Source organism: Branchiostoma belcheri, unplaced genomic scaffold, assembly GCF_001625305.1.
Source record: "Branchiostoma belcheri isolate BF01 breed outbred unplaced genomic scaffold, Haploidv18h27 scaffold4, whole genome shotgun sequence".
Classification (NCBI taxonomy): Eukaryota; Metazoa; Chordata; class Leptocardii; order Amphioxiformes; family Branchiostomatidae; genus Branchiostoma; species Branchiostoma belcheri.
Window position 1 is genome coordinate 1,547,325 of NW_017804020.1, and position 15,248 is coordinate 1,562,572.

Sequence of the window (15,248 nt, forward strand, 5' to 3'; positions counted from 1 at the left end):
CGGCAATCGAAACGATACCGATCAAAAATGTAGGGAAGGCTTGTCTGAAGATTTTGAAAATTAATTTTCGCCGTTCAACGCACCCTTCCCAGTAGTGTGGGTGCGTGCGTCGGCAAAGGTCCCGCTGGTCCCGCCTCGCAACTCGCTCGAACTTCTCGGCGTGGATGTCGGATGTGGACGGATTAATTTGGTATTTTTCTTAACCAAGGACTATTTTAACATTTATATCTATGTCCCTCCAAAGTTAATTGAAAACAACACGTAAGTTGGCAATATTGTTTCCCTGTTTGTAATAAAATTGACGCGGAAGAAGTTCGTGGACGAAAGGTAGGCTAGATAGAGGATTATTTCGATTACACTGACTGACCATAACGTTACTGACTTTAAATTCATAGCTCGATGTACTAGCGAAATTTGTGCTGCCAAATTTGCCCCTAAACATGCAAAACATGGGTTGAAATTCAAAATTTTTCCGGGGGGGACATGCCCCCCCCCAAAAAAGCCGGGCCTACTCGGGCTCTAGTGGCGCCTGCGGCGTGATGGCTCGCGCCTTCGGCGCTTCATGCAGGGTAAATTTTCAATCAAAATCTCGTCCTCCCCATACGAAATTTCACTCTCTATGATTCATGCCGGGGGGAGGGCCTAGGAAAATTTTTTGAGCCGGGGGAGGGCCTAGGAAATTTTTTTGGACCTGGGGGAGGGCCTAGGAAAATTTTTTTACGCTACCCCCGGACGACCGGCCCCCCCTCCCCGGTAAATATCGTACAGTCCCTAATGAACTAGAAGCAGACAGGGAAATTACACCTATCACTGGATCAACACATGTTATAGCCACTGTGAGCAACAAAGTTTTTAGCTCTCACAGTGGAGGAAGGATACCCCCAAGAAGAAATAAGATAAAAGTGGGTAAGTGAGTAGAGTGTTTGCCCTTTTTCTCATTCTGGGATATCCTTGTGTTCTGTCCTTAGTGGAGGGTTTTCATACTGGCCAATGAAAATGACTTTAACATTTCTGTTACTTTAAGACGTCCTGTCATTGGATGACTTTTGGGGTTTGAACATTTTTCATGCCAGTGTTATAGCCAGCCTTAACTTTTTTTTCTGTCCTCTTAATTTTGATTGATGTAACATCATGTCAAGCACCAAAGGCACAATCCTATGGGGGGTCGAGGGGGCATGCTCCCCTGGGAAAATATTAAAATCTTGACCCTCTGAAACACTATTTCCTGCATTTTGAGGGGTGAAGTTTGCTGGTAGACTAAGCTTAGTATAATGTCATCTCTTTCAATCAATCAATATCTTTTCAATCAATACGTCCATATATTTCCATGCTGGTTCTTTTTCATCAAAGATGACAGACTGGGCAAAATTTTTGTCTGTCATGATGAGCAGAATCTATCAAATGATGGAAAGACATGTGCTGGCTAGATCACTGCTTCATATCATCCATCCCCTGCTGTTTTCTGTGTGTGTCCATGTGTGGAAATGTGACAGACGCCTGCTGTAAGGTACCCAGGTCAGGCTCCACTCTGACACAAGATGGCGGATACCAGGGAGACTCAGACTCTGACAGTGATGACCTTCAGAGTAAGGGTGGCTCTCGTCAAACCGTCTAACATTTGTCATCTTTCTCAAAACTCACCATCTCTTTCCTCAAGAATTACAGTTGGATATCTAACTTGTACCATAGATTGTGCTCAAGAGTTAACTGTTTACACTTAGAAAAGATAGCATAGTTCGTGTAACTTTTGTCACATGGTACATTTCACATTATTCATATATTAAGACCATGCAAAGAATGTCCTATGACCACGCATGTGCATGTTTTCAGAGAGTATATTTCTGTTTTATATGACATATGTAGATGTTATTTACAATGAAAATCTAGACAAGTATTTTGGTTTTGATCATCCATTGTCATGTGCTCATTGTCTGTAACGTATCTGTGAAATATGTGCTTGAAACGTAAGCAACTTTTCCCCACTGCTCTGCAAAGTTTCATCATGTACAACTGTAGTATGTTTGTCTGTCTGTGTGTGTGTGATTTCTTCATACCTTTTCACACTGTACTGTATATCCATCATTGCTTTAACTTCTACATTGCCAGAGTCCAGCCAAATCATGCACATGTCAATCTGAAGTGTAGTGCAGGATACGTTAAGTGACATATCAATTTTTTCCCACTGTCCTGTGAATTTGCTTGCGTAAGATAATCCAGGAAATATTACCAGAAAAAGTTGGAAATTAATTTTTTTAAGAAAACAAAGAAACAGTACAGAAAATCTGAGGAAAAAATTTGGATGGGTCCCTTTACTCTTTCATACTGTCCACTGTCCTGCACTGCAGTTTCTAACACAATTGCAAGAGGGCTCTGTGACTTGGTCACTGGCCTGGTCAGCAAAGCTATCAGATTCCTAAATGTCATACATGCTGCAAATATATACAAATGTAATGGGTCAGAATCTATACATGGAAGAAAAAAAATGAGGTATTTTTTTGTAATGGATCAATTTTCTTGTTGGATTGAATCTAGAATTTTTGTCCAAATTGTCAGATTTAGTTGTGAGATGATGACAGTGTGCAGACCAACTCTGGCAAACGCTGTTTTCTTGCACTCTGCCCTTCTGCCATACAGGTCTTTTCCATGGGATAAGCCCCTTGCATGGACCTGCCTCTGTGATAAGTCTGTACCCATTCCATTACACTCTTTCTGGGCACTTATTTCTCATTTTCGGGTAGTCTAGTGGGGCATTTTTTCCCTTGATAGTATATATCTGTTTTCCCCCTTTCTTTACCTTTTTAATTATTCCATGCTTACAGGGATACTTCTACTTGTGGTTTAAACAGGAAAATAACTTTGTATATGGTGCATATATCCATATCTGCCACATACTGACAACATACATGTATACCATAATATACAGATACAATGTACAAACATCATAGGAAATTTATTGATCTGTTGACTGTGTCCACCTCATTTGGAATACTCTTCAGTTTCTTCATTGCCATTGCAATTGCTTGTTTGGTCGTAAAATTTTTGGGCCTCGAATACAGCACAGCACAAAGAAAAGGAACAATTAACATAATTGATGTCAAATGTAGTGTATTATCTCTTAACCTTGTCCATTGTTTGTGGACAATGGTGTATTCAAAATGCCGTTAATATTTTATAAAGCTAGAAGGCCATACATGTTTGAGGTATTGCATATTGTTGACAGAGCCTATGATAGTAACATTAACGTTTGCATTTTCAATCCTTCTCTGTTTCTAAAATTAGAAGATATCTTGCAGTTATAGGAAGTAAATGATCAAATATTTGGCATCTGACAAGGCAAAATATCAGGACTGGACATGCACATTGTAGCAAAGATTAGCCGTAATCAGAAGATGAAATTTCTGTGTCATACATTTGTATCTCAGTATCCCCAAGTTCTACACTACAAGCAACCCACTACTTTCATTTTCCTGTCTGTTGGAACCTAATGCCTTTCAAGATTTGACAGTACATTTATAGGGGCTTGAAATACTTTTTTTCTGGCAGTGCAGGTAACATTGAAAGACCAGACAAATTTTACCTGCTTACTCAGATTTTAGTATGGTTAATACTAAAACTGTTCAGACAGAAACCTATGCCATTACCAGTATTTCTTTCATACTTCATACTACATAGGTGATGTCAGTCAATACAGCCTAATGAAAATCTACATATACATGTATCTTTGTTAGATCTTTAGTTAAGTTGTAGAAGACCATACAAAAGTCTCTGTACTTTTTTTTTTGTTGTGTCAATAAAGAATCTCCTGTATTAACTCCATACATGGACCGGTCCATGCTAAGTGCAGGTAGACATCAGGAATACCTGCACAGCTGCAATTTTACCTGCACTAACCTGCATACATGTATGTACATGTAGGTGGTATTTCAAGTCCTGAATTACCATTTTACCAATATTCCGCATGAGAACTCCTGTAGAGTTCTATATGAACATAATGTTACATGTACAGTATATAACTAGTTTTCATACACAATATACATTACTGTGTGGTTATGTGTGTGTTTATGTAGTGTGTTGAAAATGTGTGTTTGTTGCTGTTGTGTGTCCAGAGTGGAGACAAGGCCGGCTGGGCAGACTGACCCTACAGGACGATGACCTGACCTCCAAACCTGAGGGCGAGTGGAAGAGAATCAACACCCTGTCTCACTATCAGGTACAAATGTACACGTGCCTCTGTATACACAGGCCAGATTTACAAAATACACTGCGCGAAACCCATAGTATATTGTGCATACATGTAGCACTATATCTTCAGCAGAACGTCTCATATAAGGTCGTATTTGCGTATATAAGGTTAACATCCTGATCTGTAGTTGCAGATCTTTTGTTGCAGAAAAGATCTTTTCTGCAACAGGCAAAATTCTCTTGTAACAGTGACCAAAGGTCAATAAAAACCGTGAAAAATCGGGGTTTTGCACAGATGCAGTACGTTCTGTCGACGTGCAGACGCAAGAGTACGAAAACTGGGTACGTCAAATCGGCTTGTTTTGACGTACATCAAGAACCTACGTTCAGATTGTACATTACCTCGAGGATTGGCGTACAATCTGAAGGTACATTCTTGACGGAAGTCAAAGCAGGCCAATTTACACACAGGAAAATTTGATGCTCACGTGTGTACCCAGTTTTCGTACGTCAGGTTTTTGTCCCTGTATACATTGGGTACAAATATTGGTTTGCCACTTTTGAATGCTCGCAAACATAGCGCTATTTGCTCAGTCGTTTATGACACACTTCACTTTGGTAGTTGGTACCTCCTAAAGAACTTAGCCAATATGAAGTGCCATTATTCAGTTTATTAAAAAATATTTGTACAACAGTTTGAGAGGACACGAGTGCCACAATAAGGAACTCCGCACTGTGCAATAAGGAACTCTCCATCAGTTTGAATGTTGAATCTTTATAAAATAGCCTTGGTTGAATTGACCCCTAAACTACTTAGACACATAAACATCCCAGCCTGTCTGGCTACCAGAAATAATTCCTGGAAAAGATTGGCATGATACTGTTCAGAAACTTTTTGAACAGATTCAAATAGTTTCTTGACTGGTCTCATCAGTAACGTTACAAATTAAATCATGCAGAATAACCCAAATAAATACAATTAAGTAATCTAGACAATACTATACATTGTATGTATCTGCAACTTGCAGTATTTGAAAAAAAAACAATTGTGTGCTTGTAAAAAGGCCAGATGGAAAGCTCAATGCACGTCAGGAGAGGACATGCTTAGTAGGACGGGCTTGTGTAGAGTGGTTACCAGGCTACCCTAGGACTTGCATTTTATACAACTGAACACACCATGTACTGTACATGTACATTTGCTCCTAACTTGCTCCTTTTGCTCCTAGCCACAATGGATGCCCTTCTGATGGATCAAACCATTAAAAGCTAATAGAGTTTTTGTATGCCGTGAGTTGATTAGCCCCTCAGTCAGGCTAACCAAACTCCCATTGTGTAAAACCTACTGGGGAGCCAAGTGGAGTTGGGTGGTGATGAAGAGCCCCTGCAGCACAGAAGATAACCCACCCCAATAGTGATAGACTGGACACACAGGCACAGCAAAGGTCTCCCGTGCTCTATGCAGAGCATGGGGTTTGGTGCCCATGTCCATCTCTACATCTACATTTCTACAGCAGGGGGCTAGTCCGCTGGTAGTGCTGTGTGTTTGACCCTCCCACACTCTTTCTCATGTTTTAAAGTCTTTGGTATGACCCGGCCGGGGTTTGAACTCACGACCTCCCGGTTACAAAGCGAGTACTCTACCAATTGAGCTACTGCACCGGCACAGGTTAACCTGTAATGTTTTACTGTCCAGGTCCCAGATGGAGCCATCATGGCGCTGGTCCCCAGACAGCAGACCGGCTACTTCAACCTGTCCGGCTTCTCAGGCCTGTCCTCCCTCTCCACCAAGTCTCTCACCAAGAACCCGTATGGTAATGGAGGTCTGATGACTCTTACCTTCCACTACTCATATCCTTGTCACAAAATCTGTGTCTAGAGCAATTAGCCAGAAACAATTACATCTATGAACAATACATTGTAGCTGAAGACAGCTCACAACTTGTACTGTAATGTAATGTAATGTACTACATACATGTATACATGTTGTGTAAGAATGAAACAATGTGTGTGTGTGTGTGTGTGTGTGTGTGTGTGTGTGTGTATATGAATGTTTGAAGACGGTACAAACATTTACAGACTAAGTAAAAGGTGATAGCAATAAAAAACAGGAAGAGGTACCCTACATTAAATAGCCCCAAAGCTATGATAGTCAATATACCAAGCTTGTTTATTCAAACAATTTTGATCTATGTTAATCAATCCACTGCATTGATAGGTGGAAAAACTGTAACAACTAGGAAGACAAGGACTTTTTTCAACTGTTGGGGCCCAAAATATGAGCATTTTTCAGAAAATAATTAAGTGGGCAAATCCAGCTGATTAAATTAGTGTGGCAATGCTGCCCTTTTCCCACACCAAGTCCTTGTCATCACTTTTACAAAGAGATTCTTGTTAGATTTCTATACAAGTAAGAGATCATTTTTGTAAGAGATGATTTGTGTCCTGGGAAGTTGTTCTTACTTGCGTGTTGTTGTTCCAGCGGCTGACTGTATGAATGTGAGCAGTCCTGGACTGAGCAGGTTCCCCGGCAGTCCTGCCAGCAGGTCCACCTCCCCCATCATCACTCCTGATCACATGGAGAACGGCATCAAGCTCTGGCATCTGGTCAGTATACTATACAATCATGTACTACAGGATATACTATTATGTCATAGATGGGCTGTGATAACATTCAATATATATATATGTGTTCCCGCCTGTGTGATAACTGCCAGTATTACGGCCTGGTATTTCGGTTGATTTGCATTGTTATACAATATTTGAGTAACCAAAGTAACCAAACAGTGACATGTACTCTGCATTTGTTGCTGGAAAAAAAGTTAACGTATAGTGCAACTTCATTTTGTGACTTCAGGTGAAGCATCATGACCAGGACATGCAGCGGGAGGGAGACAGAGGCAGTAAGATGGTGTCAGAGATCTATCTCACCAGGCTCCTGGCCACCAAGGTACCATTCCTAACCACTTCTATCTCCATTCTGTCTGTATTCTCTTGTAGTACAGAAACATTACAGTACATTTTTACAGAACCATACTCAAAACCTGAATCCTAGTTTTTCCCATTCAGTACGAATGCTCAGTCAGCTACTTTGCAGAAGAAGAAATCTGAGTTTCCAGAGTTAAAGTTTTTTTCTTTGTCCACAGGGCACGCTGCAGAAGTTTGTAGATGACTTGTTTGAGACGATATTCAGCACGGCGCACCGCGGGAGCACGCTGCCGCTCGCCATCAAGTACCTGTTTGACTTCCTGGATGAGCAGGCAGAGAGACACGCCATCACTGACCCCAGTGTTATCCACACGTGGAAGAGCAACAGGTGCGGACTGGGTGTAACTTTTCTTACATTGTGTCGGTGTTCTAGCCAATGGAATTTGATGGGATTTTGTTGCTCACGGCGGACAAAACTTGTGCATAATCGATTATCTTTGATGGACCAAAATTTGCATTTAAAGATAATGGAAAAACATAAAATCCAAGCCATTAAACATAAAAGCCATTAAATATAAAAGCTTTGTCTACCAGCATATTTTACCCATGAAAATGCAGGAAATAGCATCCTAGGATTGTCACGCCTCAAGCAAAATTGAGATGACAGAAAAAAATGTCAGGCTAGCTATAACACTGTTACAATTTGCTGTAGTTAGTGCAGTGCAACATTTGCAGCCAAGTAGGTGATTGACATAACAGTACAATGGAACCGTAAAATGCATAGCCAATGGCAAAGCTTATCTGAAGAATAAAGGAAGCTCATTGGCTCAGCTCACTAATGACAAGTTTGCTTTGAAATAGACAAGTTTGGAATTGTATTAATGATGTCCTTTCAATGATGTTACGCATAGCATATGTATGCGAATACTGTACTTTCAAGTGAAGGTTAAAAATTTCCATCTATAACTTTTGTCCTTTGAACCTTCTTCCCCAGCCTGCCACTTAGATTTTGGATAAACCTGATCAAGAACCCCAACTTCGTGTTTGACATCTACAAGTCCAACACGGTCGACGCCTGCCTGTCCGTCATCGCCCAGACCTTCATGGACTCCTGTTCCATCTCTGACCACCGCCTGGGGAAGGACTCTCCCTCCAGCAAGCTGCTGTACGCCAAGGACATTCCACAGTACAAGAACTGGGTCAACAGGTCAGAGGGCTATCATGAAAGTTCATCTGTGTTGGTAGTTGCATGTTTAAAGTTAAAACCTTTGGTCCAACACAAAACATTCTCTAACCTAGAGCTTTTGACCAGTCACTCTGGTCTTCCTCAGTAGACTGACCCAGTGAAGCTTGTCACGTGGCTTTTTTGAAGTGTGACGTCAACACTGAGGAAGACCAGAGTGACTGGTCGAAAGCTCTACATGTAGGTGAGAGAAATTTTTGTGTTGGACTAAAGTTTTAACTCTGAACAGGTCAGAGGGCTGTTTAAAGTTAAAACTTTTGTTCTAACCTAGAGCTTTTGACCAGTCACTCTGGTCATCTTCAGTAGACGGACACAGTAAGACTGGTCACACTAGTTCTATAGTCAGATGGTTCTAATATAAGGTTTTGCTGGTTACCTAGAGAAGAGAAAAGTCATGTTACATTTAATTTCTGCAAATAGAAATATAAAGTCTGACGTTCTTTTAACCTGTCTTTTTTCAATTGCGTGTTTAGGTACTACCAGGACATCCAGGCCATCCCACCAATCAGTGACCAGGACATGAACGCCGTGCTGGCCGAAGAGTCACGCTTGCACTACAACGAGTACAACACCATCAGTGCCTTGCACGAGCTCTACAGCTATGCCAACAAGTACAGTGAGGAGGTAGGTGGCACTGTAGAGAAAACACAATGATTTCTGGAAGTATCATTGAATGCTGAAACTGAATGCTGGTCATTGCCAAGAAGCCGTTTGTCAAGAAGCTTACTGCATCTTAGATTCTAAGGGCCTTAATTTTCTAACAAGGATCAATGCTTATGAAAAATATAATATCTAATTACATCTACAACAACTATGGAATGGAAGATTTTGACCCAAAGATATTTTGCATCATGCTGCGTAGTTTATGGCCCCTGCTATATATGGACATTGTTACAGTTTAATCATTTGAAAATGATTAATGTCTTTGTATTGTGTGTATTTTATTATTCAGCTTCTGAGTCTTCTGGAGATGGATGACACGGCCAGGAAGTTCAAGTTAGCCTACAAGCTGGAGCAGGTCGCCTCCACCATGGCAGGGGAGGTCTGACAACATGTACACAGGCACCGCACCCAGCTTTCACACTCCAAAAATACAACGCTGCATGTACATGTAGATTTAAAGCAAGCTCAATGTGTGTACTTGTTGTGACATCTGACATTCTGTTGGTACAGTTACAATCACGGTAGATCTGCAACACTTAAAGAAGAAATATTATTTTTTTGACAGCACAGACCTTTTTAATCCACGGCTACTGTTGCATGATAAAGACATTGTGATGTTGATATATTTGTCGTATGCATGCAACTGTTTTAATGCCAGATTTAACTGCTATACTTGCAGTTCAAAATATGTTGCAAGATAATTTTGTATTTTCAAGGCAGTCAACCACATACAATCTGACCTTTAAAAAGAAAAGTACATGTATGTGTCACAAATATATGATGTAATAATGTTTTTTTCAGATAAAGGGATAAATATTTAACTGGTTGTACTTAATTTTGAGTTTAAGATTTACCACCAAAATGACTACAAAATATGTAGGCAAAGGGAAGAAAATGTGTAAACGTGTGCATGTAATATTTACTGTTCCACAGAGCATGCTGTACCAATATACCTAGTTGATTCAACACAAACTGTCCATGGTAATCAGTGGGAGGGCTGCTTGGAGTGCAATTTAACTGGGTGTCAACATACCTGTTCTCCTCACATATTTTTGCTTCCGTATAAAGATGACTTGAAGTGTGTTTACTGCATAAAATGGAGTCTTGAGCTGCAACTGTACATGTACTTACTAGTATTACAATGGGTAGACGATTTTTCAGCTTTAAGGGAATAGTAAACTTGTATACAGTCACTGAGTTAACATCCTCATAGACATGGGTCATAAACCTGTTAGTGACTGACTGTAAGTGAGTAAGTGATAAAGAGATGTTTTGATGTGAAGATAAAGAGCAGAGACGTGGAAGTTTATTGTTGCGTTGCAACGCAAGTTACTGAATTTGGTGCCATCCAACAGCGTTTGATTGTAGTGAGTGTCGTATGTATGGTGGTGTAGGATAAAAATGAACTATCAAAAGACTTGTTTGTAATTTCCAGTTCTAAGGACCTTTTAGAACATACAGTAGAAAAGAAGTGTCGCATAAAATGGTTCAACTACTAATTCTGTTGTATCTGACAGTATTGACAGTATTTGCTTAATATGCTTCTTGAAATGTATATGAGAGCTTGTATGATGCTGTTGAAGGTACATGTAGCAGCATTTGATACTGACTGGTAATTGTCAAGGTGTTCCTAGTAACATGCCAGGTTTTATCCAGGAAAAAAAACTATTGTGAAAAGTACATGTAAGTGGACTTCAGGTTCAATGGACATGTTCATGTCTCCGAGGCTATACGCGTGTACGTAAAATGGTAACTTCACTATCAAAGCAAATGACTATTTTTGTAAATGAAGAAAATTGAATGTAATGTAGAGGAAGATGTGTGTGTTAGTAGAGAATCTGTAAGTATAGGACAGGTTTTACTGTTGGAATGTTGTTGTTGTTTTTTTTCGACACTGGTTTAGCTAGCAAATGTGTTGAGAGCTGTTTGTAAGAAGGGTTTGCTTCTGTTTGGTGTTTGTAGGTTACATGTTTTTGTGTACAAATGTGTCACTGCCAGCCTATAGACGTGGATGGGCAGACAGCTTGCTGGTGAAAACCTTTGCAATTAATTCTCTTGTTAATAACACTGGAAGGAATGTGCCAATTTTTGTAAAGTTGGAAACTATGGCATCATTTCTTCCTGAAGCTTCTTGGTGTTCAATGAATTGTATGTAAATATTCCAAGGTAACAAAGTAAGGGGGAACATTGCTGAATCTTATTGACTAGGTGTATTTACTGTCGGTATCTGTCAAAAAGCCATCCTTAATGCTTGAGAAGAATACTAAGTTTTCTTTCTTGTCTGCAAGTAGCCTGGGTGCCAGACTATTTCCAGGGCCTACACAGGGCAGTTCCTCAGCTCCAGGGCCAACATGCCCCAAGGAAATTATACCACTATTAGGCCACTGACTAACTCTGGGCCTAGTGTGTTATGGGTCTGGCATCCAGGCTAGCTTGCAAATTCGCCAAGTCACATTCTTAGAGAAAACGATTACTGGAATCAGATATTTATCATAGCCTGGAAGCTGCTGTATGTTAGTAATGTTATGTGTCTTCCTGAAAAAGCTTGGTTTTTTGAGAAAAGAATCATGCACAGAAAGAGGATTAGTTCAGTCTTCTGTACGAATGTTTATTGTGAAAAATAAGTAACAAAATATAGGTTCTTGCAGTCTATGACACCAACACTTTAGGCTGTTGTTTTACTGTTTCAAAGCAGATCAGTTTGTCTTGAACATTTAAACACATTGTTCACTACCTTAAGAGCAAAAATGATACTATCAAATAGACATTGAAATCAGATTAATTGGCACACAAACATGATCATGGTTTGACTAAACATACCATTAACAGAAATATTATGTCTAAAGCTCCAAGTCCTGAATATTTCCACAACTGTGATTCTGGTCTTCCTATGAATTTAGAATTAAAGAGTTAAACCAAAACAAATAAGATTGAAATGTAATTATGATTATAAGATATAAACAATAACATGTATTGGTGTACAAGTTGTTAAAGAAGTATTTATACTGGGGGTGGGATTTTGAGGCAGATACAAAGCTAGCCAGAATATATCGTCCATGCCAAGCAAAAGAGGTAACTGGTATCATATAGGCATTGCAGGGACTGAAAGTACAGTTGTAGATACAGATCTAGATGCAGATTCAACAAAGTCTAGGTAGGGCTGTAAATAGGATGGACCTTATTGGCTGGTGAAGTGGAACATACTATCTGGTGGCTGTCAGTCCTGCACTTTTTAACTACTGAAATGTTTTACTGCAAGAGAGCTGGATGTAATATGTTGATGTGTATTTTTGGTATATTTGATAATGGTAATAAAATGAACTGTTTGCATTCCACATTTTTGCTTTGTGTTCCATCATTGCACAAGAAGAACAGTCGATTTGTGAGGAATCATGATAATTCTAAATGATGTTTTATAATAGTTTATATAGCTTATTAGTCATCGTGCCCATGGCCTGGTGTCCAGTCTATCCTGGTTTAGGACGGCTCTCTCCGGGCGAAACACTCCAGCCAGGCGGTCTGTTGAGCTGGGCGGGGGAAAACTATTAGAGCCCCGAAGACAACCTGTCGCAGCCAGGATAGACTGGATACCAGGCTATCCAAATCTAATATTCCACGTGCATTTTACACTGCCGAGAAAAGGAATGAATGGAACATGAATTTCACATTGATCAATTTTGTATCACCTGACTATGTACATGAAGGTCACATTTGGCTCTAGCTAGGTTGGACCAAGAACCTTACTCTCCAAGCAGAGGTTTGGGGTTGGGGTTACTTTTAGCGTGTTTTTAACTTTTTATTGGGGGTTCTCTTTTGCACGATTTTTTTTTTCAAATAAAATTCAAGTGCAAAAGAGAAACCCCGATATAAAAAAAACTAAAAACGCCAAAAATAACCCCAAACCTCTGCTTGGAGAGTACAAGAACCTTGCTTTGACAATATATTGAATCAGACCAACATGTAATATTCAGGAACACACCATTGCATGCCAATAGTAGGGTATAACAGGTAATTGTTGCTGTTCATGAATCGCTAATAGAAAACACTTTGATAAAGCCTTCCAAGTCACAGTCACAGACGACTAGCTGGCTGTTGTCTTCAGACATCGCTATCTCGTACGGGAACTTCACGCCGCTTTCTCGCGTCGCCACGTGTTCCACGAAGTCTCCATTCACACTGAACTTGGCAATGCGGTGATTTTCTGAGTCAAGTACAAGAACGTTGTCCCTCCCGTCCGTACAGATACCCAGGGGATGGTCCAACTGCCCGTCCCCGCATCCATGAGAACTGAAACTGTTCACAAATCGGCCGTTTGGGTCAAACACATGCACGCAGCTGTTGAAGAAATCGCTCAGGATGATATCGTTTTTACTGTTGGTGGTAACGTGTAGATAGTCTCCCAACTGCTCTGGTCCTTCTCTGTTCAGGGTAGTCAACACCTCACCATTGCAGTTCAGGACGTAGCCTTGCCGATGGGAGGTAACGACTATCCGGCCCAGACTGTCCACAGCTACACCGGACGGATATACGGTCTCTACTGCTCCAGTCATCCGGATGACACCCTTGTCCTTCCCTTGCAGATAATCCAACAAGTGAATGTTTTGGGCGTCGCCTGTGATTACCAAGGTGTCCTTGTCAAACAATGCCACACAGAGTGGCTTATAGCTTAAAGGGATTTTCCTCCTCAATCCCCACGTGTTACTACTGAATACCCTGAGGCACTTGCCCGTGCGGTCAGCTACTATGACCTCTCTGTCTGTAGTCACAAGCACCGAACTTGGCCACCAGCATCCTTCGTCGTCTGTCCCACGTTTTCCAACTCTCTTCACTGGGGTTAGACCTTTTTTCCTGCACAACGCGGGACTGTAGCCTTCATTGCAGTCGGCTTCAGGGTGGAGAAGTCTTGACGTTATTCCCGCTGACACGCGACAAACGTACTCCACAAAGCTGACATGTTTCCCTTCTTGTATTGCACTGAGTTCACCGGAGGACGCCATCATATAAAGGGATAACATGTCTCTTCATCTGTAGCAAGTCGATAATATGACAGAACGATGTCCACTTAATTTACGTTCAAAAAGCCGGAATGCTTTTGCCATCAAGAGTTAAAAGCCGGAACATTTCGCTCGTATATTGGAACCAACCTTCACGCTTACTCAATGGAGAGGTCTCGTTGCAATCCTAGCCGCACACATTGTGATACTTCTAACGGGAGCCTTACGATATCGCCGATTGTTCGGGGGGCGTGGCTAACTGTCAGTAACCACAAATAGGCACCGTACCTGTACCAGGCTGTACACGCCGTGTGTACCTTACGCGCCGCACCGGTACCTATCAATGACTGGTACGTCAACAATCTGAACCTGGTGAATGGCGGGTTCACTAACTGTGACCTTGCCTTGCCCTACCTGTGTGCAATGAAACACACTGTTACGAGTAGACGAAAACATCGTACAGTTTCCTTCTTGGTTTAGTACTGCCCGCCAATTTTTAAATAGATAGTATCACCACTTAGTGGGGAAAGGGTGTGTTCTTTTGTTCCACGTGTGATTACAGTTGTTGTTATGACGTAATGACCGTGTGTCTATGTACAGTACTAGTAGCTATGTACAGTACCTGTCTCGGGCTGTTCTCGTTATGATAGGGGACTCACCTTACGGTCATCACGCGATGTTGCTAAGGACGCATTTTCAAAACAGGAAGAAGCCAACAAACCTAAATACCGCGGGGCTTGGATCATGGCTGCTTTCGGGGATTACCATAATGTTATTCCAAGGAAGCTCCTTGGTTATTCCTATGTTTATGCTCTGCACAGACTGAAAAGGGACCATTTTATTCCCCAGAGAATACATGGGTGATCTATGTCTTCTCTTGTTCGTCCGTTGTCCTCGACAATGGCCTAGATATCACGTTTGGTTCTTTGTGTTTCCGACTGTGGCTCAAAAGTGCTATACCGGCTTTGAAGGTTCTGTTGTGATCTATGAAGATAATGCGCGCCCTACACCCACTGACCTATATTGAAACAGGTGTAACAGAGGTCTTCATGGGAGGTCCGGGGCCCTACCGGCTGCTTAAATTATTCAACGTCAAAAATCTTTGTATCGTGAAGTCGAACGGTGGATATCAATAATAATAATGGAGCGTCCATGGTGGACAGACTAGTTTTGACAGACATGTACACTTCATGGATACAGAAAAATATTCCAAAAATTGTGTTTGTGTGTGTGCGTGTGTG

The 15,248-nt window shown here is 41.1% G+C and overlaps 2 protein-coding genes across 2 annotated transcripts in view; one reads left to right on the plus strand and one right to left on the minus strand.

The window, feature by feature from the left end:
• Nucleotides 1-12,559, plus strand: part of LOC109476886 (plexin-A4-like) — a 164,836-nt gene extending 152,277 nt beyond the window's left edge. Inside the window, exons 28-35 of the mRNA XM_019777900.1 lie at nucleotides 4,107-4,210; nucleotides 5,876-6,002; nucleotides 6,662-6,786; nucleotides 7,037-7,129; nucleotides 7,326-7,495; nucleotides 8,102-8,314; nucleotides 8,824-8,974; nucleotides 9,303-12,559. Of these exons, the coding sequence (XP_019633459.1) occupies nucleotides 4,107-4,210; nucleotides 5,876-6,002; nucleotides 6,662-6,786; nucleotides 7,037-7,129; nucleotides 7,326-7,495; nucleotides 8,102-8,314; nucleotides 8,824-8,974; nucleotides 9,303-9,398 (1,079 nt within the window). The 3' untranslated portion in view covers nucleotides 9,399-12,559. The remainder of the gene's footprint in view (nucleotides 1-4,106; nucleotides 4,211-5,875; nucleotides 6,003-6,661; nucleotides 6,787-7,036; nucleotides 7,130-7,325; nucleotides 7,496-8,101; nucleotides 8,315-8,823; nucleotides 8,975-9,302) is intronic.
• A 457-nt stretch (nucleotides 12,560-13,016) lies between these two features.
• On the minus strand, nucleotides 13,017-14,469 carry LOC109477058 (tripartite motif-containing protein 2-like). The gene has a single exon (XM_019778098.1). The coding sequence runs from the start codon at nucleotides 14,026-14,028 to the stop codon at nucleotides 13,036-13,038; it is 993 nt and encodes a 330-aa protein (XP_019633657.1). The 5' UTR covers nucleotides 14,029-14,469; the 3' UTR covers nucleotides 13,017-13,035.
• Between the last annotated feature and the right edge of the window lie 779 nt (nucleotides 14,470-15,248).

Bases quoted from the DNA above. Each gene is read 5' to 3' on its own strand.
- LOC109477058 (XM_019778098.1), bottom strand. From the start codon at position 14,028: ATGTTATCCCTTTATATGATGGCGTCCTCCGGTGAACTCAGTGCAATA.